Here is a 26,669-nt window from a genome sequence, read left to right as displayed (position 1 = left end):
AAGAGCTAAGGTGGATTACTGTATGGTTAACATAATTTAACCCTCTTCAAAATTTTTAAGGTTTGTTAATGTCAAATTGTATTTTTCATGAATTCATGGTCATGAAAACAAACGTTTTATTTGAGTCTTGAAATGTAGATCTTAAAACAAAGTTTGGAAAACTGATAATTATTATTAACAGAGAATGCCTTTTAAATAAGGTTTACAAGATAAAAGGTCAAAGTAACAATCCCTAAAGATATTCTTATAATCAAGCTAAAAGATAATGCCTAAATATAGCTACAATAAGAATGGAAAATATCACAGAATAAGCACAAGATATGTACAACAATATTGACATAGTATTTCTGTTGACATGCCCCCGCAAGCGTGACTATCTAGCTGTAAGTCCAAGCTTGTTGATTAACATTTGAAGACGAGGTCGAGCTAAAGACTTTGTTAGAATGTCAGCTAGTTGATCATCATTATGAATTGTTGTAACACGAAGTGATCCTGATTGAACACGCTCACGAATGAAGTGATAATCAACCCCTAAGTGTTTCATTCTTGATTGAAAAACTGGATTTGCACTTAGTTTTGTTGCGCCAATGTTGTCACAGTAGATTACAGGAGGTGAATGATATTGAACTTGAAGCTCATGAAGGAGATGTTGAACCCATTCTAGTTCAGCGGCTGTTTGAGCAACAGACCGATATTCGGCCTCTGTGGAGGAACGAGCTACTGTTTTTTGTTTTCTAGAACTCCAGGAGATAGCATTTTTACCAAGATACACAATGTACGCTCCCGTGGATGTGTAATCATCTCTGTTGCCCGCCCAATCGGAGTTGAAAAACGCATGTAATATTGGCGGGGAGTTAGAATAGAGATGCAAACAGTAATCCAAGGTGCCTTTGAGATAGCGAAGCAAACGTTTTAGAGCTTGCCAATGTACAGTGGTTGGGCGGTGCATAAATTGGGAGAGCTTATTGACTGCAAAGCCAACATCAGGATGAGTGAGAGAGAGATATTGCAAGCTACCAACAAGAGCACGATAGTCAGTGGGTTCCAAAAGAGGGGTGCCAACATCAAGAACTAAGGGAGTATGAGCATCAAGAGGAGTATGAGCAGGAGTAGCATCACTCATGTTGGCTCGGCCAAGAATATCGGTGATGTACTTGCGTTGACTAAGAGCAAGGCCATTGGTTGTAGGTTGAACCTCGACTCCCAAAAAATAATTAAGTGAGCCAAGGTCCTTGAGAGAGAAACGTTGGCCGAGAGTAGCAATGAACGAAGTGACTAAAGAGTTGTTGGAACCTGTTACAATAATATCGTCTACATAAACAAGAACAAACAGGGAGGTATTATTATGAGTATAATAAAACAAAGAGGTGTCCATACTTGAGTTTTTGAAACCGGCCTTAAGAAGAAAGTTTCGGAGTTCATTGTACCAAGCTCGGGAAGCTTGTGTAAGACCATAAAGAGTTTTCTTGAGGTGGAAAACATGGTGGGGTTTGGTAGGATCAATGAAGCCTTAAGGTTGAACCATATAGACATCTTCATGAAGAGTGCCTTGAAGAAAGGCATCATTGATGTCTAGTTGGCGAATGGACCAGTTTTGGCTTACGATAAGAGAGAGGATAAGACGAACCGTGGAAGGTTTAATGACCGGGCTAAAGGTTTCAGAGTAATCAATACCCGGCCTTTGGTGAAAAACTTTGGCAACTAAGCGAGCTTTGAAACGTTCAATGGAGCCATCTTTGTTGAACTTAATGCGAAAAACCCATTTACAGCCCACTAAATTTTGGTTGGGTGAGGGTGGAACTAATTCCCATGTGCCATTATCAATAAGGGCTTTGTATTGAGTAGCCATGGGTTTCTTCCATTCGGGATCGGATAGGGCTTGTTTGACGGTAGTAGGTTCACGAGGGACAAGTTGAGCATGTAGATTTAGCTTTTGAATTGGTTTATGGATATTGTTTTTGGCGCGAGTGGTAAAGGTGTGAGATGGAGGGGGTGGAACAGCTTGGCGTTTGGGTGGAGGTGGAGGTGGTGGTGGAGGTGGGGTTGTTGGCGAGGCTGAGGCGCGTGATGAGACCGTGGCTGATTGATCAACAGCAGAAGGCAGAGAAGTGGTTGGAGGAGGCGAGAGAGAGGAGGAGGGAGCGGAAGATGTGGCAGGAGTAGTAGGCAGGGAGACAGTAGGAGTGACAGGAAGTTGAATAGTGCACCAATTTTCAAGAGTGTCAGGGAGATTAAAAGGAGGGAGAGTGGATGTAGCAAAGGGATATGCATCATCCACAAAGCGCACATGTCTAGAGGAGTAGACACGATGAGTTTTGGGGTCAAGACATAAGTAAGAGTGTTGGGTTGGAGAGTATCCAAGGAAGACACATGAAATTGATTTTGGTTGTAATTTGTGAGCACTGTAAGGCCGTAGCCAAGGGTAACATAGGGAACCAAAGTTACGGAGGTTATGATAGTTGGGGGGAGTACCATATAATTTGAAGTAGGGAGTTTGATTTTGAAGAGTAGGAGTAGGCATCCGATTAACGAGATAAGTGGCCGTTTGAATAGCATAAGTCCAGTATTTAAGTGGCATGGAAGCATGGGTGAGGAGAGCAAGAGCCGTTTCAACGATATGAAGATGACGACGTTCGGCATAGCCATTGTGTTTGGGAGTATGAGGAGGAGAAGTGAGATTAATGATCCCATGTTGAGCAAGAAAAGGAGCTAATTTTTTGTATTCACCACCATTGTCAGAGTATAGAATTTTGATAGTGGTAGTGAATTGTTTTTCAACCAAATTTTTGAAGAGAGGAAAAATTTTAAGTGTTTCATCCTTGGTTTTCATAGGATAGACCAAAAAAAATTTTGTGTAATGATCAACAAAGAGTAAGTAATATTTAAATCCATCAAAGGAGGGTAGGGGGGATGACCACACATCACTATAAATAATTTCAAGGGGTCGGGAAGAAGAGACACTTGAGACACCAAAAGGAAGCTTGTGACTTTTATTGATATAGCATGAGTTACAGTGATTGTGAGAAGCATAAGAAACATTGAGAGTAGATAGTAGTAAATTCAAGATAGATTTTGATGGATGGCCGAGTCGATGGTGCCAATCAACTTTCATTGTAGAGGTGCAGGCGAGAGGAGAGGAAGGGAAGAAGGGCCACTCAAAAACTCCATTATAGCATGATCCTTGGAGAAGAGTCTCACCCGTGCTAAGTGCCTTGACAAAAAAAGAGGAATAGTTAAATTCAATAAAAACATTATTGTCAGAACAAAATTGAGATATGGAAATTATATTTCGATGCATAGAGGGAACACATAAAACATTAGAAAGATGAAAAGAGTGAGAGGGAGAAGGAAGGCGAGTTGAACCACTGTGAGTAATTGGAAGACCCGAACCATCTCCAATGACAATTTCATCCGTTCCATCATAAGAAGTATGAAGGGATAGGTTGGCTAGATCGGTGGTGACATGATGACTAGCCCCACTGTCAAGTAACCACGGTGAGAAGGTAGGCCGGGGTTGAGCAGTGGCCATATGTGCTTGAGCAGAGTTTATGGTCATGCGAGTAGGACGGGGAGGGATTGAGACTGTCGGATGTAATTCTTTGAAGGTAGGGCAGTAGGCAAGGACGTGACCTTGAACATTACACCATTGGCATTTTCCTAAGAAGGGTTTGAATTGTTTGGTGGAGGCAGATAGATGAGGAGAATTTTTTGCTGGAGTCAGGGAACGAGAATGAGAAGAGTGGATGTGCGAGGGACGGACGTGGGTTGCATTGGCAGTAGCGGGAAAAGAGATAGTAGGAGTACGCTGGGCAAGAAGAAGCTCTTTACTGAGCAGTTTCTCGTGAAGAGCTTCAAAGGATATTGGTGTATCACGTTGGTGAACACCATCAATAACAGTTTGGTACTCCGAATCAGGACCGAGACCTTCATGGATACGATCTATGAGATCGTCATGAGGAAGGGGATGACCAAGGAGAGCAAGAGAGTCAGCGATGCGCTTAATTTGTTGAATATAATCAGTGATAGTCAGGGTTCCTTTTTGTGTCTGTTTGAGTTGTTTTTGAGTTGTTGAATATGAGTGCGTGAGGGATTTGCATAGGTGTTGGCAAGAGAGTCCCACGCAGCTTTGCATGTCGGTGCGCGAGTGATGAGAGGTCCAAGAGGTAGAGACAGAGTTCCGGCAAGGGCACCGAAAAGGAGTTTGTCTTGACGGATCCAGGTGGTGTAAGCAGGGTTGGGTTCGGTTTTATTATCTTTGGTGATTGTTTTTGGAGGGCAGGGATGGGATCCATCAATGAAGGGAGCAAGGTCATAGCCTATGAGAAGAGCCTCGAGTTGGGACTTCCAGGAGAGATAATTGGAAGGAGTAAGCTTTTGAACGGAGTGAACGTTCATGACAACGAGCGGTTTGGAGGGCTCACCATTGTTGGGAATGGTGTTGGAGGAGTTAGTCATGATGAGGAAGATGAAGAATGGAGGAAAAATTAGAAGGCTCGTGATACCATAAAACAAGGTTTGGAAAACTGATAATTATTATTAACAGAGAATGCCTTTTAAATAAGGTTTACAAGATAAAAGGTCAAAGTAACAATCCCTAAAGATATTCCTATAATCAAGCTAAAAGATAATGCCTAAATATAGCTACAATAAGAATAGAAAATATCACAGAATAAGCACAAGATATGTACAACAATATTGACAGAATATTGACATAATATTTCTGTTGACAGATCTATGGCGTAGCGACATTTAAGATATGACTTTCTTATCGCAAAACACTCTTTGTAGTTGTTCTAATCTGATTTGGTTTCATGTGATCCGATCGAATCTGATTTGAATAAGAGTAAGTGATAAGTAATATAAATAAGTGGAAAAGAACAGGCTTCAAATATTAAGATACTTAATTCAATTGTGGCCTTCTATGATGTCATTATTGCGTTTCAGTATTGTAGTTGTTGGATTAATATTATTTGATACTCATGACAGAGCTGGTTGAGCTATTGTTTTGCAGTAGATCATATTCCTATCCATTTTTTCCTTTTAAAATTCAGATTTCTAAGGTTATATGCTCCATGATAATAATGCCTCTATGATGCTTTGATTTAGTGCAGATATTTACTAATTAGATTTGGCTTAATCTTGGTTTTTCATTCACAATATCTTCATCAAATTTTATGTCAACCATGAATAGAAAAAAAAAAAAAAAATCTTTTATCAATTTATAATGTAATGTGGTTTCACTACTTAAACCAAATATTGAATTTATTTCTCTAAAACATATATAATAATTTTCTTTAAAAAAGATACTTTTGAAGAAAATTCCATGGTTTGTAGAATGCATTGACATGTAATATATCCATGTATTTCTTTTTTCTACAATGGCTTGCAACATTTGACTATTTTATAAAGAAAAATTGGTCAAATGTTGCAAACTATCATGAATAGAGTATAGATTTTTCATTCTTTTCATTATCTTTGGCACTTCATTGTTGTTGATTATTCATTATTCTTCATTAATTCTTTAAGTAAGGAGTTAAAATAAACAGAATATAGTATATTTTTACTGATTAGAAATATATATTAGGAAAAATCAATGTTTTTTTTTAAACGAAAAATTGATGTCAGTTCATTATTTTTAAATGTGTGGTATAAGCATATAATGATTTATTTTGGTAAGGGAATGTTCTTGAAATTGAGTGCATTTATACTCCGAAGCTTGAAATTTCAAAGAGCATAGACAAGATTTTTGTGTTGGTAGGTAATTTAGTACATTCGCTCTTATGTGTTGCTATGTGCTATACTGCTATTGTATCTTGCTTGAAGAACATCTTATCTTTATATATATATATATATATATATATATATATATGCTTGAATACTTGACTTTAAAATTTAAATTTAAATTCCAAACGTTTAAATTTTTAAACAACTATATTCTTATTTTTTAGAGTCTTGATCAGCTAGACTTTCGATTCTTCAAGAGTGTTGTTAACTGTAGTTACTTCAAATTTGAAATTCAATTCCAATTTATTGTAGAGTTATTCTATGATATAGCAACTCGCTTTTCGCATTAAAAATTAACAAAAAATATATTTTCAACATAGTGTGGGTTAGTTTGAATAAGATACATTAAGTTTGAATAAAATCAAACATTAAATACTACGTTAAAACTTATATCTAACAATATAAATTGACGTTAAATAACTCAAACAATACATCTGAGTTTTTCTTATGTTCTAACAAATTGATATATACTTTTCATCATCAAGGGTCCTAAAAATCTCGCTATTAATGAAAGACAATCATCCTTAGAAGTTGTTCGTATATCATAAGCAGAATAAAACAATCATAAACAGTCATGTAATATTATACAATGAAACCCCCAAAAATTTTAAAACTACTAGGTCAAAGGTCAAAGGTCAAAGGTCAAAGTTTAAAGTTCAAATCTAGTTCTCTTGTCCCCTTTTGGCTCTCGTCAGCCTGGGTTGAAGAATTATTGAACTAAAATGTATAGTTTACAACAATATCAGATGTTATGCAGTGTTAGGGGCTTGAAAAAATCTTCAGCAACTTCAGCAGTAATCTCTAAATAATCAGCACACACCTCATCACCTTCTTGTGTTGCAAAAATAAGGCCTTTGATAGCTTCTGCAACAACTACATTAACTTTTTCATTTTAGGAAAAATGAGAAACTTTCTCTGTGATTGGTTTATCATGAACACAAGAAAATCTTATACTGCAATAAAATCTGTAGACAACACATCAAGTTTTGTAAGATCCGAAATATTCAGGCATAAAAGTAGGATCATTAAAGATTGTTTTAACTACCCATTCTACTTCTTTATCATTTTCAATCCACAATTTTCTTAAAGCTTCTTCTCCAAAATACTAACAATTTTCAAGAAATTTCTCATTATTTGCAAGATCAGGTCAAGTACATCAATTGCAAGGCCAATCATCATTTAAACATGATCTCTAGATTAAGGTGGGTAACCATTTTTTTTTGGAGTTAACTTTAGGAAATAAAGAACGATTAATGATAGTGTGAGGAAATTTTCCTTTAGTGAAAGATTTGTGGTAGGGTTTTCTTATTTTGGTGGCCAAGTAAGAAAATTTCTTTTTTTGCTCTAGCAATCCATTCCTTGTTGCCTTCAGGCTTCAAGAGTCATGTGATCATTATTTCTTTCAGTTAAGGATTTTTGAGAGGGATTTTCGCTTGAGGTTTATGAAGGATTCTTTAACGTGCTGATATTAAAGTAAAACATTTGTATGAAAAGGGGATAAATGGATTTGTTGATATTGATTAATTTTCAGAGATGAGGAGTTTTTAACTTTTGAAAATAAATTGAAATTTAAGTTTTTAAAGAATTTTAAATTTAAGAAATTTATAGACGGTAAGGTTTTATTTTGAAAGGATTTATAAAAGAAATTGATATTATGGGAAGAAGTGAACCACACTAGGGGGAGGATTCTTAGGGACCTTTTGCCAAAGATTTCCCTTCAATCATACTTTTAACATCTACTTCTATAATCAAAAATTTTTCGTTAGAACCATGTACATGTTCGATCTCATCAACATAAACATCATCAATAACTATATTTTGCCCTAGAACATCAGTTTGATTTGATTTTTTGGCACTCTTTTTGACAAGAGTTTTTCTCTTACCGATGGAGGACAAAGAAAGAATCTTATGGAAGTGAATCTTGAAGATTTTATGAAGAAGAGTAATTTTAAGAAAGATAAATGGAACAATTGAGTATATGAAGTGAAAGAAGAGTGTGGATATGATGGTTTGATTTGAAAAGACGGAATTGAACTACATAAAAATATAAGGTCAAAACTTCAAAATCTTTATTCTATAAAATTGAGGAAAAAACTCTACCGGCTAAAGCAGTCTGGAAGGATGTAGTATAAGCGTTTAAGTGAATACCGTTTGAACAAAGGTTATAAAAATGATCAAATTTGTTCATGTCTTTTAATCAATCAAACAAACAATGAGTTTGGCATAATAGTAGTATATCTTGATGACTTAAACATCATACGAACACCAAATTAAATAGAAAAAACCGCAAATTGTATGATGAAGGAATTTGAGGTGAAAGATCTCAAAAGAACAAAATTTTGCCTTGGTTTACAAATCGAACATATAAAGGATGTAATACTTGTTCATCAATCAAGTTATACTGAGAAGATATTAAAGTAATTCTACATGGACAAAATACACCCATTGAATTTAACCGAGATTGTTCGATTTTTAAAGGTTGACGAAGACCCTTTTTATCCTCGAGAAGAAGGTGAAAAAGTTCTTGGCCTCAACCATACTTAAGTGTTATCAAAGCACTAATGAATCTTGCTAATAACACAAGACTAGACATTGCATTCAGTACATTTGCTAGCAAGATATGTCACTGAAACTACACGCAAAAATTGGAATATAGTTAAACACTTACTTCGTTATACATGTGGAACAACTAATTTCGGATTATTTTACGTAAGAAATGGAAATCCTATTCTGATTGGATTTGCTGATGTATGATATTTATCTGATCTAATAAAGCAAAATCTCAAACATGTTATCTTTTAAGCTTTAGAAATACACCAACATCTTCTAAGTCAATTAAGCAAAAATTAATTGAAACTTCATCAAATTAAGTTGAACTAATTGCAGTTTATAAGCTAGTAGATAAAACATTTGGTTGAGATCATTACTCCATCATATACTACAAGAAATGGTATTAAAACACATGAAGAAGTTCCAACCAGTATTCATGAAGATAACACTACTTCTCACAAATCATAAAGGTTACATCAAAGGCGACAGAATAAAATATATTGATCCAATATTCTTCTTTACGCATGATTTTATGAACAAAGGAAAAATCTATGTCACACAAATCAAATCATGAACAATTTTTGATGATTTATTCACTAAAGAGACCAACAAGAAAATTTCAAGAGCTTTTAAAGTTGAACTGTATGTGCCATTTTTGGAACCTACACCAATATTGATGGGAGACCTACATAATTTTTACTCTTTTTTCTTCGCCCAATTAGTTATTTATTCGACTAGATTTTTCTTGGCAAGATTTTAATGAGGAAAAATTAGTATATTAAATTATACTCTTTTTTCTAGTATTTATGGATATCCCTTCAAGGGAAAGTGTTATAATATAATATATTAATATATTATAAACTGATGAATAAATATATGAATATAAAGTAGTAAGATATGTATGTAAACAATAACTTTTGGATACAATCCTCAAATAGTGATAGTTTGTATTGCATCAATAGTGAAATACTTTTGCCATCAATATATTTACTAAATTATACTTTGTTCGTTTTTTTAGTTGCACCATTCTTTTTATTTGACAAGTTTCTATTACTTGCATGATTGCATCATTAGCCTCTGATGCAATTATAAGCAAGGATAGTATTGAAATTTTCAATTAACATGTCACTTTTACTTGGGTGCAACTATAAAAAAGTTAGAGGAAGTATCTATTATGTCCTTCATTTCTATTTGATGTACTCATTAGGAATATTTACAAAAATTAAGAAAAAATTAAATCTTTCAAATGGTGAAAATATTATTTTGTTGAATAATGAAGTTAATGAGAAAAAGCGGGGAATATAAACATTAAAAATATACATATTGGAATGAATATACGGATCAAAAAATTTTAAAACAAAGTTAATGTGAAACAAGTGACACCATAGACCATTATAAAAATATTAAATAAACCCTCATATTAAATATAGTTGGTAAAAATAAATCCACATATTGTTTATAGCCATTTTCAAAGCTGTGATCAAACAATTAAGAATAAATAATAGTTGAGTTTATTTTCAGCAATTATACCGATAAGTAAGTTAATTTAAAATAATCAATAATTGAGTTTATTTTCAGTTGATCGAGCAAATTAAGTTAACTTTTATCAATTTACCCTAAAATAAAAACTAGAAACATTAAACAGAAACTAAAAAGTATTACTCTCTTTGTTTCTTTTTATTTATCTACTTTACCTTTTGTATGCATTTTAAAGCAAATTTTAAGCCTTAATATCTCTAAGTGCGCATTATAAAAAATTATAAAAAGTATATTTTGAAATTCTTTGCATTAAGACGAATCTAACAACATCCTACATAAATATATTTTATTTTAAATATATACTTTAAAATCAATTTAAATTTTTTCTTTCCTAAAATAAAAAAAAAATTAAAATGAACAAATAAAAAATTAGCATACTAGGAGAAGATTTAAGAGAGTGAGACCGTTTGATTGATGGTAATGAAGTAATAGGAATGAAATGTTGTAATGGTAATAGTAATGAAGGAATGGATATGAGAATTGGTAATGAAGATTCTTTTGTTTGGTGTGCATGACTAAAGAATGGTAATGGAAGATAATATTCCATTGATTGCATTTGGTTGTTAGTAATAAAAAATGATAATGACTCTTAGTTTCATTATTGTATATTTGTATTTAAAAGCATTATTGTATCTAAATTATTCTATCTAATGATTCTTTTTTAATAATAATATTTTTTGGATAATTACATACATTACCTTTTTTTTTTCTTCATTATTTTTTTTCTTCAGCTCGAAACAACATTACCTTATTTTATTACCACAGTAATACTTCATTACCATTACCGCCTAATACCATGTTGTTTGATGGTAATGAAAATGACCCTTTTTGGTAATTTCATTACCTTATTTTATTACCATCCATTATCATTGAAGGCATCCAAACAACCAAAATTTTCATTACTTAATTTTATTACCATTACCGCCCTTTAATACCATGTACCAAACGGGCCGTAAGTGTCTGTGACAGTGAGAGAGAAGTTGTACCTGCCAAGTACAACTTCAAATATGTACTCCTATTTCTTTCTCGTATTTCTTGACGTTTATCCAATTTTCTCACGCTACGACAAACTGATTATTATTATAGTCTACTCACAGTCACAGTGTAGAATCATCTAAACAATACCTCCTCATTCCTCCCTCCTCTGTGTTGTAAAAACAGCATGAATCAATAATCAAAATGTGTGTATGGATTCCATTATCTTCCTACCTTTATACACCAAACATATTGCACTCCTTTTTTTTGCCTACTACTACTTTTCTCCAGAGTCTTCTCCTCTGCTTATAACTATTCTTGATTTTTCATCTTCTGATCTTTGTTTCTACCTCTTTCAAAACTGTTGAATAATGGGTGACTCCAACCCCAAGGATTCAATGGAAGCTATTTTAAAGGAAGCTGTAGACTTGGTATTATCATTATCTCTCTTCCTCTTCTTCCATAATCACCTTTTTGATTCTTGAACAGTTGTTTAAAATCTTGGGTGCCGTTTTTTTTTGCTTGACTTCTCCTTTACTATTCTGGGTTTTTTTCTCTTTTGTCTTATTACTTGTGGGATCTTGTTGTTTTATGATTTTAAATTCTTAGTTGTGATATTTTCACGAATTTATTTCCTGGGCATAATGATTGTGATAAACTCCTACAGTGTTGATGAATTCAGCATCTGAGTTTTTGTTGCTCTGTTCAACTTCTCATGATTTTTTTTCTAATTTCTGCACCCATGTATTTAGTTTTTACTCCTATACGCATGTCACTATGATACATATTGTACCCTGTTTAGTTTTATTGCCTGTTATAACTTCACGTTTTAACCTGTTTATGGCTTAATTACCAATTATGAGACCATACTTTATTCTATTAAGGATTAATTTTTAATACTGTTTGTAAGTTTATATTGCTTCAGTTTCCTTTTTCATGATTATGATTTTGAGTGAAAACTTTATGTTTTCTGAATGTAGTTCTTGCTATATTTTTTTTTCTAGTTTTCTGGTTTTAGTTTCTGGATTCAACATTTAAAGTATTTGGATAAAGATTTTCTATCTATTTTTGTGAGTTTTATGTTTTTGTATTGTTTCATGATTAGTTTGTTAGGTTTTTATTGTATTTGTAAATTCAAGAGCTTTCCCAAATTTTCTGCGTCTGCTTTGGTTTGCATAATTTCTAAATTTCTGCTAAGATTACTTATTTAACAATTTTGTCCCCTGAATTTCCGACCCCTTAACGAAATCAAAACTGTAAAGGACGGGAGGAAATTTGGGTGTTATATAAAAGAAAAGGAAAAAAATTTAGATAAACGTTAAATATTAACTTTAAAAAGGTGAGTGGAAATTTTGGCAGCATCTGCCTTAAAACTGTGCGCCTTTGTAGAAAAACAAAAGTTAATTCAGAAACTAATTAAAGTAAAGGCACCAACGGCCTATCAAAGCTATGTCACGGCGGAATAATTCGTCGCCGACTTCTCAAATCAACATGCCAAGCATGGATCGTGGTTCCAGTGTCGACGTTTGCGTTTTAAAAAGACTTAACTCCTCAAAACCATACAGAGTTATAAACTACGCAGCGGAAATACAAATATGCGAGGGAGGACGCAAGGCCTCATAACAAAACATATACAACCAAGGTTTACAAAAGATAACAAAAACTACAAAATCGAAAGATAGCGGTATGACACAGGGTATGCTTCGCTCTCATCACTCTTCCCAATGCAATGCAATGCAATGCAAAAGAAGCTCCAGTACCTGCTACGCTTGTCTATGATCCCCCTGCTGCTCGACATTAGACCAAAGGCCAATGTGTCATAGCAGGACAATCATAGAAAGTCATCAACAAACAAACATAAACACAAACACATACAGGTCAGTAACTAGCATCAAATATAATAAGGCCAACTACTAGATAGCATTATATCATAAAACAACATAAGATGATTTCATAAAACGCAAGCACAGATAGTAACCGTTTATTGGCCACTTATACTTAATTTCATTATGTGCTTTCCAACCCGAACCATGTGCTCTTGGGTAGAATGCAGGTCTTCACGCTCCTCTTTTCAAACACAAACTCTTGCAAAACACGCATAGTTTAACTCGACCAAGGCATTAACAGAATACCTAACACATGACCTTATAGAGCTTGTCTATCTTAAGGTAAGTGTGATCATAGTCCGTAATAGCCTTGAGGTAACTTAACTTAGGCACACTTCTCACTAGCATAAACTATTCTATCAATAAGTAGATGTTCTATCAATGAGTAATTATTCTATCAAAGAGTAAACGTTCTATCAACGCGTAAGCTTTCTACCAAAGAATGAACCTTTTATCATTAAATACTTTTCGATCAAAGAATAAACTTTCTATCACTGAATAGTTTTCTATCAGAGGATCTTTTCTCTACTTCCTGGCATAGTGACACGGCCAAGGGCGTTATCGGCCACCCGGCGCCCATGGCAAAGTATGAGCTCATGCCCCCTCCGCTGACCCTCTTGGGTCCTACCTTTGGGAAAAACTAAGACACTGGGGTACTAAACCAGTGAAGAGGCCACCATATTGGCGTTGTGCAGCCCGTGGTCAGCAGCTAGGCTGCGTTTGGACCCTTCAACCACCGCAACCTTCATCCACCTCTTCGCCATTTTGTTTTTTTTTTTTTTTGTGAGTTCTTATATCGATATGTTTCTCATTGTTAAAGTATATAACATATCTTGGGGTCTCAACCATTTGCTGAAGCTTTCGGTTGAGTTGGTTCCTTGACATGGTATCAGAAGCTAACATGACAAGAGGTCACGGGTTTGAATCTCAACCACCCTCATTTAAAGTGGAATATTCAGCGCCTATGCACATTCACACTTCTAGCCCAATGGGCTCTCGTGTGAGGGGGCATGTTAAAGTATATAACATATCTGGGGGCCTAACGTAAGCTTTTGGTTGAGTTGGTTCCTTGACATCCATAACATCCCATTGCTTGAGCATGTTTGTGAGTTAGGTGATATTATATTCACATATTGTGTAGAAATATGAAGCATATACGTGTAATCAGCTGAAATTTTTTGACCTTGGGACTAGTAGTTTTGTTATTAGCTAATATTGTACATTGATGTGAATGTAATTACAGGAGAATGTTTCTTTAGAAGAGGTATTTGAACAATTAAGGTGTAATAGAGAGGGCTTGACATCTGCGGATGCTGAAGAAAGACTTCGAATTTTCGGACCCAACAAGCTTGAAGAGAAGGAGGTGGTTTATGTTTCACAATTCTTACCTAGTAGTCACACTTTAGAACTGTGGTATAGGGGTTGCAACTTTGTGATCACTTTTAATATAACTTTTGTTTCATTCATTTGGGACTACTTATTGCAGGAAAGCAAGTTTCTGAAGTTCCTGGGGTTCATGCATAACCCTCTTTCATGGGTGATGGAAGCTGCAGCAATCATGGCTATAGCTCTTGCTAATGGAGGAGTAAGCCCTCTTGCACTCCAATTAGCGTGCTTAGTATTATTAGACAATGCTCCCTTCCTCGTGGAAATTATTTTATCAGTATCTGGATGTGATTTTAAGAGTGTCTTGAACTTCAGAAGATTTTTTAATCTTTTCAATAGATTAGTAATGATTAGTGATAAGGTATGGTTGTTCTTATAAATTTGTTATGTTATGTGGTTCCTAATTCGGTAACATTTAGCTCTCTATAGTCTGTCTCTTATAAGCAATATTTATATTTTGGCATGTCATTAATTAACTGGCCATTTTCCATATGTAATTTGCTAAATTATTCATTCTTCGTTACATCTACCTTCATCTGGGTCGTAGTAGGGCCATCTTCTTTGAGTCTATCTTCATAACAGCGAACCTTTTGTATTTTCTGCTGTGTTGTTGAAAGTTGTCCTTGGTTATGCGAAAGATAATATAATGGACTACTAACCAAATGTATAAAGCAAGTGATTGAGACTATGATTGCTTGAGCTCTGTCTTCAGCTGCCAAGTATACTTTACATAAATGTTATTGCAAAGCCAAATCACCGAGTGTTGAGGGTGATAGCTCATTCAACGGCATGCATATTAGAGGGAAATGATGGGATTGCAATAGGGCATGAGCACTTGCGATTTGGGTCTTTGTGTGAGGCAAGAGGAAGGGTGAAGTGGGGTTGCCTCGACCAAGTGCAGCAGCAGCATCGGTAGGGTGCAGAACAGGTAACAAGCAGATAGCTTGCTCATTCGAGCAGTGCAGGCCCAATCTGTCATGTTTTTCTAATTCCTGATTTTTATGGGACATGTATTGTCCTTTGGGGAACATTCCTAGACTGATTTTGTGGGCTATTTTAGAAGCCAAAATCAGTAAATAGGTATTGTGGTGGCTAATACATAGAGAGAAATAGGGTTTTGGAGAGGCTTTGAATGTCTTTCACGTATTAGTGAGTGAACTCCACTAAAGGAGGAAACTTTGAATGCTAGAGAGTGAGTTCAAGCTTGGTGAGTGATTTTTCTTGTTGAATATATAATGATTCTTATTTGAGGGGAAGGTGTCCAAAACACCACTACAATATGTGTTCTTGCCTGTTTGGTGTTTTGCTTGATTGTTGTATTTTTCTTGCTTCTTTCTTCTTATTCACCTTGGTAAGTTCCAAATCCTTTCATTTCAAAAACAAGTGTTTATAAATAGGTATTGTGGTGGCTAATACATAGAGAGAAATAGGGTTTTGGAGAGGCTTTGAATGTCTTTCACGTATTAGTGAGTGAACTCCACTAAAGGAGGAAACTTTGAATGCTAGAGAATGAGTTCAAGCTTGGTGAGTGATTTTTCTTGTTGAATATATAATGATTCTTATTTGAGGGGAAGGTGTCCAAAACACCACTACAATATGTGTTCTTGCCTGTTTGGTGTTTTGCTTGATTGTTGTATTTTTCTTGCTTCTTTCTTCTTATTCACCTTGGTAAGTTCCAAAATTCTTTCATTTCAAAAACAAGTGTTTATGAAATTTCATTCTCAAAAGTGACAGGCAACCAAGTTGAGCCAGTTGAAGAAGAATAGAGGGAGTTAGGGAAAATGTTTATTCACCGTAGTTATTGCTTACTGTGATTTTGCAGGGGAAATCTCCTGATTGGCAGGATTTCATTGGGATTATTACTCTCTTGCTCATCAATTCAACAATTAGCTATATAGAAGAGACAAATGCTGGTAATGCTGCGGCAGCTCTGATGGCCCGTCTTGCTCCCAAATCTAAGGTATTTATGTAATTATTTTAGATCATCATGCGATTCTGTGGTGACTTCTATGATGATGAATCTTAACTCTTAAACATCCAGGTACTTCGTGATGGAAAGTGGAGTGAGCAGGATGCGGCTACTCTTGTTCCAGGTGATATCATTTCTATTAAACTTGGTGACATAATCCCTGCTGATGCTCGTCTCTTGGAGGGTGATCCCTTAAAGATTGATCAGGTATTTGAGACTGACCTATTTTAGTGATTCTAAGGAATATCATCTTCTTAAAATTTCTGTCATTCTTTCCTTTGAAGTGCAGTCTGCACTGACTGGTGAGTCACTACCTGTGACCAAACACCCCGGTGATGGTGTCTATTCAGGCTCTACATGCAAACAAGGAGAGATTGAAGCCGTGGTCATTGCAACGGGTGTGCATACATTCTTTGGCAAGGCTGCTCATCTTGTAGATTCCACAAACCAAACTGGGCACTTCCAGAAGGTGAGTTGTTTAAGTGGAGTACTTGAAGGAGTCGATTAATTTTGTCCGTAGACTTGTGCTCAAATGAGTCAACATAAACAAAAGAAAAAAGGGGGAGGATAGATGAACAGAAATAAACATGGTAGGGAGGATATTCCGCCTTGTATAAAAAACAAATAAACATGAATCTCTTCTCTAAAAGAGTTAAGAAGGTGTGAACGTGTGCAACTGTGCTTTAACTGGCTAAAATCGGCTACAGTCAATGGTGATAAGTTAATTTTAAGTGATGTCTTGTATACATCATTGCTGTCCTAGAAATACAAATTGGATTTCTTTTATTTCAATTTTCTAACTTTTAAACCATGTGTTTATGAAAATATAACATACTTTGTTTATAAGAAAATAAAACATTTAGGAGTATTTTTCACTTGCTGATGAAAACTTTCAAAATTGTTATAAGGGCATTACACCTTTACGTCCAAAGGACTAAGTAACCTTATTTTAGTTTAAGGACTTGAGAAAGAAACTTAGTAAGAAGTCTTTTACAATTGAAAACTTATAATGTAATTTTGTCATTTTTAGATTCCATGTATTGTTAATATTTTTCCGTATCTGTTAGTGACATAGAACAAAATTTCTGTATCACAATGTTACATTATCCATTACCATTAAAGGATGTTGCCTAAGCAGGGTTGAAGGTTGAATATACGCAGTCTTATCCATGTGATAGAAAAGAGGATGTTTCCTACTGGCTTTTGATTCCAAACATCATTTGCAAGTTTAATTATATAAGAAATGCATATGATGTAATGAGTCATTATTTTACGGTCTATTATAATCCAAAATTATGTAACTATGAATCTCTTACTCTATTGGATTGGACACATAATATAAACATTCATCCACTTTCTTTTCCTAGCTTTGTTCTTCCATTAGAAATTTACTCTTAATTTAGATAATGCTCAAGATTTAGTAATTGTGTCATCTTATTGTGCTGGTGTACTAATAAATGGTTACTAGGAAATTTTGTTATGCCAAGTACCAAACTACCAAGTGTAGGAGGTGGCTTTGATAACCTAATAATTCAAATCATGACATGCACATTAAAGGGAGATGATAAGTATCCATTAGGGAATGAGCACTTGAGGTTTGGCCTTAGGTCCTTGTTTAAGGAAAAGAGTGGGGTAATCATGCCTGTCACTATAAGAAGTTTTCTAGTAGCCAAGATCTAACCCTTCTCAAAACCCTTGCTCATTCGAGTTCGAGTGCCGGGCCATTGTTGTGTTTCTATTGGTTGTGTAGTTTTTAGGACACATCATGTCCTTTTGCTAGGGATTTTTTATGGATTTGGTGGGCTATATAAAGGGTTTAACTTAGTATTAGGTTAAGGTGTTGGCTAATACATAGGGAGAAATAGGGTTTTGGAGAACCTTTATGTGTCTTTCATATATTAGCGAGTGAATCCCATTAAAGGGGGAAATTTTGAGCTCTAAAGAGTGAGTTTAAGCTTTGTGAGTGCTATTTATTAATGTATTATTGATAATTAATGAAATACATTCTTATTTGAGGGGGAGATGTCTAAGACACGATTACAACTTGTGTTCTTGCTTGGTTTGTTTGATTACTCAGTTGTTATGTTCTATTTTCTTAATTTTTCTTTCATTTTATTTTCCATGGTGTTGATGTCTAAATCCTTTCATTTCAATTGTTATTAGAGCATGGGTGATTCTTGGGTGTATTGAGAGAGTGAAAGTTTTGTTTTGGTGAATAAAGAAAGTGTGTAAAGGGATAAAGTTTCATATTCCACTTTTTGATAGCAAAGTGAACTTTTTCGGTGGGGGAAATTCCTTTGAGGACATAGTTGTTCAACAAGGCATTGAGAAGACAAAGCCAACTCTATGGAGAAGGAGAAATCGACATCTGTAAAGAAGAGGTTTGTGAGCAATATCCGACTTGCCATTACACCTGCAATCAAGTATAACTACTTGATGGAGACAGATTATGTGTGTTATTGGAGAAGCTTCAAGTCATGTATGCTTTAAAGTCTCTCACCTACAAACTTTGTTGTATCAATTCATGAAAGAGAAAAAAAATAAATGTATGAAAGATCACACAAAAATTTCAACCAACTTGTTTGTTTATTGTTCAAATTTTACTTCTTTTGAGTTCTCTTTCTAAGAGCTATAGAAATATAGTTCAAACTTTGGTCATCGATAGGGAGTCTATCGTTGTTGATCAAGCATTGGCGGTGCTGAGAGAGAATAATAGATTTACGGTGAGATGTGAGGGAGAAGAGAAGAAGAGCGTTGGAGAAGATCTATGGTGAGGGATCTAGTAGAGGAAGAGCTAAGAAGAAAAGTTACTAAAAAGTAAGTCTCAAGGGAGGAGTAATTATAGTAACAAGTAGTGATATTATTGTAAGGAGAAGGGTCACATTTAAATGATGTGCAAAGAGATGAAAGAAGATCTCAGGTTGATGGGAAGTTTGAAAGATGGTGGAAGAAGGGATGTTGAGACCAAAGAAAGGTTGATCTAGGCTTTATTGAATGAGTATGAGGATTATAGAGCACTTCTTATGGATGGAGAAGATGATTATGGTAAGGAATGGGTGATTGACTCTTGCTCATTTCACATTTGTTGTGAGAAGTTGTTTACAAAGCTTACTGTTTGTGATGGACTTTCTTGTGTATAATTTTTTTCTGCTTATTTGTTTTATGTTGTGCTTCTTTACTTCTATAGTTGAGGGTCAATTGCTGGCCTCTTTATATACCCTTCATAAAAAGATCAGTTTTTCAGTTTTAATTTCATATTGAAGAACATTTAACTTTTTTGCTATAGGTCTTGACTGCTATAGGAAACTTCTGTATTTGCTCTATTGCGGTGGGAATGCTCATAGAGATCATAGTTATGTACCCAATTCAGCACCGTCAATATCGAGTAGGAATTGATAACCTATTGGTGCTTCTCATTGGTGGAATACCCATCGCCATGCCAACAGTTTTGTCGGTTACTATGGCTATAGGTTCCCATAGGTTATCTCAACAGGTTCGTAACTATAGCTTTTGATGCTCTTTCATACTGGTGGTATTATTTTTGTTGACATACTGATCTATACCTCTCAGGGTGCAATCACAAAGAGAATGACAGCCATAGAGGAAATGGCCGGGATGGATGTGCTTTGCAGTGACAAAACTGGAACTCTGACATTGAATAAGCTGACTGTTGACAAAAACCTTGTGGAGGTTTTGATTTTCTGTTCTTTGAACTCTATATTTCCTCTAGCCACAAGATGTGCCTCATTTATACTTGAAATTTCTTGTAGGTTTTTGTCAAAGGAATCAATGCAGATACAGTGGTGCTAATGGCAGCCCGAGCTTCTCGAATTGAGAACCAAGATGCAATTGATGCTGCTATAGTCGGGACGCTGGCTGATCCTAAGGAGGTAATTCTTGCAATATAAATCTTCCTTGAGGCTTTGATGATTTCACCTTGTATTGCTCTCACCTTCTCTTCATCCTATCAAAAGGCCCGGGCAGGCATTCAAGAAGTTCACTTCCTTCCTTTTAATCCAAATGATAAGCGAACAGCTCTGACATACATTGACAGTGATGGAAAAATGCACAGAGTTAGCAAAGGTGCACCAGAGCAGGTATTTTCAAATCTTAATTTTCCCCCATTTAAGATGAAGTTGGTGCATTTGTATTCATACATTGAATCGTTACTAGATCTTGAATCTTGCCCATAATAAATCGGAGCTAGAACGCAGAGTTCATGCGGTGATAGCTAAGTATGCAGAACGAGGATTAAGATCTCTTGCTGTGGCATATCAGGTAATGCTTGCTTCTCTGCTTAAGTCTGTTGCCTCTTCTGTTAATTACCTTTTCTTCCATCTTATGCTGTTTAGAATGTTGAATATATACTGAGGTATATGTGTAAAATGTTTCTTTAGGAGGTTCCGAATGGTAAAAAAGAAAGTCCTGGAGGTCCATGGCAGTTTATCGGCCTTTTACCTCTTTTTGACCCACCTCGACATGATAGTGCAGACACCATAAGAAGGGCACTTGACCTTGGCGTGAATGTGAAAATGATTACCGGTGCGTTTCATTTTTGGTATCTGAGTTATGCTTTGCTCTTTTTTTATACAAATCACCATTACTCTTCTCTTAGATACTGTGAGCCTGTCACCAATAAGAAACTCGCTAAAAATTCACCTTTTGGTTATATACTAGTGATGTCCACGGTCCAGGTTGGGTCGATTCGGTTTCGGTTCCAAAAAACTGAAACCTAATTTGGACTTTTGGGTTTCGGTTCCAGACGGTTCCTTTCCGGTTCAGGAGGCGATTCTTATCGATTCAACTCCCGGGTTGGACGAGTCGGACTATCGGGTCAATTGTTTTTTTGCTTTAAATATAAATATAAAAAATCATATAAAGTACAATAATCATGTAGACGTACCTTTGTTGATTATCATGGAAATTCATTGCTTGTCAATTGATACTAAAATATTTGCGAATAATGTTTTGGTTTAAACTTAGTTAAAATAATCAACAAAGGTACGTCCGGGTAACCCGGTTCGCGGTCTCGCCGGCCAATTCCTGTCAATGGTTCCACGGGTTCATCATGAGTATTTTTTGAACCTTAACGGTTTGCGGTTCTGGCCGAATCAGAACCTATCGCATACGGTTCTAGTTCCGGGGCGGTTCTTCGGAGGTTTGAGACCGGTTCGGTTTGGTTCCGGGTAGCCTGCCCCGTGGCCATCACTACATACAACAATGAAAAACCCATATAAACTTCAAATTCTTGTGTTCTTTTGCTTTCCTTCCGCATTTTAAGTTGTGTTCTTACTAATCTGAGAAAAGTTCCATACAAGCATGATAGTGATGGTCGCTGGACTACTGGTAACTATCATCATTATTATACGAGCACACCTGCATGGCCAAACAGGAAGAATTTATATCGTTTGGATTCAGGCTATTTTTCATCATATATTGATCAATTCTAGACTATGCTAGGTGACCAATTGGCAATCGCCATGGAAACGGGGCGTCGATTGGGGATGGGTACCAATATGTATCCTGCAGCAGCATTGCTTGGACAGGACAAGGATGAATCTCTTGCTGCTCTACCTGTTGATGAGCTAATTGAGAAAGCTGATGGCTTTGCTGGTGTTTTTCCTGGTATGTTTAGCCTTGCTGCACTGCCATCCAATGATGACATCCCAAATATGGAGAACCATGCTTCTGTATTTGGAACACAATCTTTGTTAGTATCATTTTTATTGATCTTGTATGCTAACAATTGATTGAATCGGCATCATAAGTGTGAGTCAATTTTGATATATTCTCTTGTACGATATCTGCTGGTAACTAGAAAGAAGAATTAGAGTTTTCTTCTTTGTGTTAGTTGGTTTAGACAGTCAAGAGTCAAACACAAAAACAACCTATTTGTTGTTACAAGGGTAAGTTTGCATATATCCTACCTTTTGGGCTCGGCTAGGGTGGAGCCACTCGATGGCATTTTGCAACATTGGAGCTGTTGACTGTTGTTAACTGCCTTAGGCAAGAAATAAAAAATTATTCTCTTTATTGTAGAAAATCAAAAGATCAGAAATTCCAATGATGCCAAAACCACAAAGCTTTTTTTTTCTGAGAGAAACTGCAACCGACTGGCGACTTGTAAGCTGGAGAGAAGAGTGTAACTAAAGAAAAGGAAATTTTAAGAAAAGTCTGTTTTTTTTTTCCGTTCTTGTATTTGAGGCATTTCTCCTTACAGATACCTACATCGTTTTCTGCAGAACATAAATATGAGATTGTGAAACGTTTGCAAGCACTAAAGCATATATGTGGAATGACCGGTGATGGAGTTAATGATGCTCCTGCCCTCAAAAAAGCTGACATCGGAATAGCTGTTGCTGATGCAACTGATGCAGCTCGTAGTGCTTCTGACATTGTCTTGACCGAACCTGGGCTTAGTGTTATCATAAGTGCTGTCTTGACAAGTAGAGCAATCTTCCAGAGGATGAAGAATTACACTGTAAGCCTACCTTCTTGAAAATATATTGGCACCTTACTTCTTGCTCTAACCAAAGAGCTTACATAGTTGGATCCTAGCAACATGCAAGCAAATTACAAACGTCGAATACAATAATGAACTAAATATCAGTGCCTACACTTTTAAAGTGCAATTTCTTATTAACTTTCCAGTTTACCTCGAATGGGTTATCTTTCTTTTTATTGACATGTGAATGGGTTATATCTTTTATTACTAGTATATTGAGATTCATGTGTTTTGATGTCATACTAATATGCTTGCCAATTTTTGCAGATATATGCAGTTTCTATAACCATTCGTATTGTGGTAAGCCTTTTGTTATGTTTTGTTCGTTCCACTTTTTGGTATGTTTTGTCTTTTTTTTTTGTTTTTTGTTTTCAGTATAGCATCAGCAATGAGTGTTCCATGTTATCTCATTTATGTACTCTTTGAGTTTGTTTTCTAGTTGGGGTTTATGCTACTGGCTCTCATATGGCAGTTTGACTTTCCACCCTTCATGGTGCTAATCATTGCCATCCTCAATGATGGTTAGTACTTCTTCCTTTACTTTCTTTTGAATTTGCTTCTGTCAAAATTATGTTCTTCGTGACTGTTAATATCGCTACATGGACCTTCATGATTCCCATTTCATTATTCTTGGGATAAAGTTTTATGTTGAATCTTTGGAATCTTGAGATAAAATGAAATGATGTTATACGGTACACTGCAGAAGAAAAAGAATTGATTTCAATACTTCTCTTCAGTATTTAATACGTTGCTGATCTTTTCTGTCAGAAAAAAAAAATGTTCATTTTAGGAAATATAATTTCTACTCTTTACATCTCGCTCTCCAGCATTATTTATGTTCCGGGTATTGTACACAATCAATGCAAATTCCACAAAATGCACATGTTCAAGTAGTGCAAAATTTATAAGATGTATATTTGCATTAGACTCAAGACAACAATATAAAATCTTCAAGTTTTGACTAAAAAATGTTTTGCCATTGATCCAATTTTTACCAGTTTATGATGGCTCGAGTATGGAGTGGGTGAATGACTCTAAAGCTGAATTTCAATTGTAATTCCAACCTAGTTATTGTAGTTATTTTGTTTCAATGTAATTCTATGTTGCTGCCTCAGTTTCTTTAATGAAAGTAGCATCTCCTATGTTCACCTAGATTGAGGAGAATGAAAAGCGGGGAGAAAAAGGGGTGGGTGGATACGTAGACAAAAGAAGATTTAAAAAAGAGGGGGCAAGTTTTTTGTGAAAAATTCTAAAATCGAAGAATGTGATTTAGTACGGGGTGGAGGGATTAATCACATTTTGTCTTCCTGAACCTCAAAAAGGTTCTCTTATCCTCATAACCTGTCTTCAGTAGTAGAAGCTTCAGTTAGGACTATACATAATCATTATGCATACTTCATATGGTTCAGTGCTGCGATTCATTCTCAAAAGTAGAGATTGTCTTGTGTAAATGGACAAGAAATTTTGTATTTTGCTTTTCATTCTAGAAGTGAGTAAAAATACCTACTTGTGGTGAAACTTTTGGTTATTTAGATAGCTTTAGGGATGTAACAGACAACTCATACAGTCTTACTACCGAAATTTTGATTTGTTTTACTCTCACGTCTTAATGCCCTGCCCCTCAGTTCCCCCAACCTTATAATGATAGCCTGATAGGTATTAACAGGTTTTTGTAATTTTTTTAAACTGGTTCCATCTTTTCCTACCGAAATTCTATGCCATGGCCATGGATAATACTAGCTATCCATTCTCAACCAGATTGAATAATGATATATCACTTTATCTTTTTTGAATTTTCAGGTACAATCATGACAATATCAAAAGATCGAGTTAAACCTTCCCCCCAGCCAGACAGTTGGAAGTTGTCAGAGATATTTACCATAGGAATTGTTCTTGGTAGCTACTTAGCGATGATGACCGTCATTTTCTTCTGGGCTGCATATAAAACAGATTTTTTTCCTGTAAGACTCTATCCAGTGAGACAAATTTATCTTATTTACTTATTTGATGAGTTACTATAATAATTGTCCAATAAATTTTTCTAGCAAATATAATCTGCTTTGACATACACAATCATGATCTTTGGTTCTTGTCTAATATACACTTGTGAAAGATTTATTGGTGCTTGGTTGTTGACCAAACAGTTTTCACTAAGAAATACTGTTATCAGTAGTGTTTTTACAATATAGATCATTGTCCACAAACTATGGGATATATCTTTATGTTGCATATTTATTGTTGAACAAATTTTTTGGTTGACATACTTTTGTTTTGTGCATATACTTGTTATATGCAGCGCACATTCAAAGTGTCAACACTTGAAAAAACAGCTCATGATGACTTCAGGAAGCTGGCCTCAGCCATATATCTGCAAGTAAGCATCATTAGTCAAGCGCTGATTTTTGTTACTCGCTCCAGAAGCTGGTCTTTTGTTGAGCGCCCAGGTCTTCTGTTGGTGACTGCTTTTATTGTTGCTCAACTGGTAATTAAGCCTCTTTTTTATGTTTGAATGCTCGAGTTTTTACAATATAGCTGCTTTCCTTATCCTTAATGAAATAATGTTGCTCTGCACAGATTGCGACTCTGATTGCTGTATATGCGAATTGGAGTTTTGCTGCCATAGAAGGAATTGGATGGGGTTGGGCTGGTGTAATTTGGCTTTACAACCTTGTCATCTATTTCCCCCTTGATATTATCAAATTCATTGTTCGGTATGCTCTTACCGGAAAGGCATGGGATCTTCTCATTGAGCAGAGAGTAAGATAGCAATCAATCTCAGACCTAATTTTTTTGGGAACTTTCTGTCTATCTCACATCAACAAATTGAAGATGGTGTGCACACTTTATAAGTTATTGGAATCCCTTTTCCCATTGCCATATGATTTTGGGATGGTATATATCTTATTGACTTATAAAGCGTATGCACCTTGTGTTTTCCCGTTAATATTCTGACATTTACAATAAGACTAGTCTAATTTAACACTTCCACCTCCAACAAAAAAAAGAGAATCTAATCATAAAGGTTGATTTTCCAGATTGCCTTCACAAGACAAAAAGACTTCGGTAAAGAAGCCAGAGAACTCAAATGGGCTCATGCTCAGAGGACGCTCCATGGGCTGCATCCACCTGAAACTAAGATGTTTACTGACCGAAGCCATGTTTCAGAGCTTAACCAAATGGCTGAAGAGGCAAAGAGAAGAGCTGAAATTGCAAGGTACAACCTAATTCTTTTCTCTGATATTTTAAGTGTAGATTAATAGTGGGCAGAGTCAAATAAAGTAAAATCCTAATTGGCAACTAAAACGACTGTTGCTCACGGCTCTCCTAGAAGCGAGCTTCAAATTCATATTATGAGGATATACTTTTGTACTCTGCTGATTAAATCGTGCATCTATCTTTTTCTCGTTCTAATTACAAAGAGTTCATACGAGACTGATGGTTTTATCCTTGGTCTATCAGGCTTCGGGAGCTGCATACTCTAAAAGGACATGTAGAGTCGGTGATAAAGCTGAAAGGTCTTGATATTGGTGCAATCCAACAAGCATACACCGTGTAAATTGTAATAGTCTGTTGTACATAATCTAGTATGACTGGATCAGATTCAGAATTACAAATAGGCATAGCCTATAACAGCTAAACCCGTCTGTACTAGCTTAAATTTATCATCTGTGTCTGAAATACGCTTACCATATGCACAATTGTCACGAGCGACAGGTAGTAATTTCACTGTCATAAGGAACACGAACACGAACACAAACCACTCATATTTAGCCTTTCACTTAGGCAAGATGGGAAGCACTCGAACATACACAATATTACTTTTGTAGCATTAAGCAAGTTGTTTTTGATTAATTTTTGATAGTAAAGCAACTTTTACATTTCTTGTTTAGTTGCTACGAATAGTAATGAGTTTGCAAAATGTCAATAACTTTGTTATTCCTTTTTTCTTGACAAATGTAATGAGAATTTTCGTACCACCACCTAATATATGTACACAAATGTAATTTTGAATATTTGTAATTTTTAAAATATAAATATTATTTGAAAAATTTAATAAATTATTTACCTTTGGTGA

General features: G+C 35.5%; 1 protein-coding gene across 3 annotated transcripts; it reads left to right on the top strand.

The window, feature by feature from the left end:
• The first annotated feature begins 10,937 nt into the window (after positions 1–10,937).
• On the top strand, positions 10,938–26,580 carry LOC130801929 (ATPase 4, plasma membrane-type). Of its 3 annotated transcripts, XM_057665878.1 has the most exons (21): positions 10,938–11,279; positions 13,978–14,097; positions 14,221–14,319; positions 15,943–16,080; positions 16,162–16,296; positions 16,379–16,558; positions 19,376–19,582; positions 19,660–19,779; positions 19,860–19,979; positions 20,064–20,186; positions 20,263–20,367; positions 20,487–20,631; positions 21,550–21,714; positions 22,332–22,570; positions 22,862–22,894; positions 23,034–23,115; positions 24,395–24,555; positions 24,891–25,076; positions 25,169–25,351; positions 25,630–25,808; positions 26,054–26,580. In XM_057665878.1, exons 1-21 carry the CDS (start codon positions 11,220–11,222, stop codon positions 26,148–26,150), a joined length of 2,877 nt encoding a protein of 958 aa, XP_057521861.1. In that variant the 5' UTR covers positions 10,938–11,219; the 3' UTR covers positions 26,151–26,580. The 3 variants fall into 3 exon arrangements, with proteins under 3 accessions (XP_057521861.1, XP_057521862.1, XP_057521863.1); XM_057665879.1 differs by lacking the exons at positions 10,938–11,279; positions 13,978–14,097; positions 14,221–14,319 and adding an exon at positions 14,369–15,048; XM_057665880.1 differs by lacking the exons at positions 10,938–11,279; positions 13,978–14,097; positions 14,221–14,319; ... (1 more) ...; positions 16,162–16,296; positions 16,379–16,558 and adding an exon at positions 18,211–19,134.
• Positions 26,581–26,669: the final 89 nt, after the last annotated feature.

Source organism: Amaranthus tricolor, chromosome 15 (genome assembly GCF_026212465.1).
Source record: "Amaranthus tricolor cultivar Red isolate AtriRed21 chromosome 15, ASM2621246v1, whole genome shotgun sequence".
Classification (NCBI taxonomy): Eukaryota; Viridiplantae; Streptophyta; class Magnoliopsida; order Caryophyllales; family Amaranthaceae; genus Amaranthus; species Amaranthus tricolor.
Note: the sequence above shows the minus strand (reverse complement) of the source record. Positions and strands in the feature narration are given on the sequence as shown.

What these genes read in the sequence shown, in the direction of transcription:
- LOC130801929 (XM_057665878.1), top strand. Translation starts at nt 11,220, where the DNA reads ATGGGTGACTCCAACCCCAAGGATTCAATGGAAGCTATTTTAAAGGAA. An exon ending in TAGCTCTTGCTAATGGAGGA is followed by an intron (nt 14,320 to 15,942) that starts GTAAGCCCTCTT and finishes GTGATTTTGCAG; the next exon opens with GGGAAATCTCCTGATTGGCA. An exon ending in GAATGTGAAAATGATTACCG is followed by an intron (nt 20,632 to 21,549) that starts GTGCGTTTCATT and finishes AGACTATGCTAG; the next exon opens with GTGACCAATTGGCAATCGCC.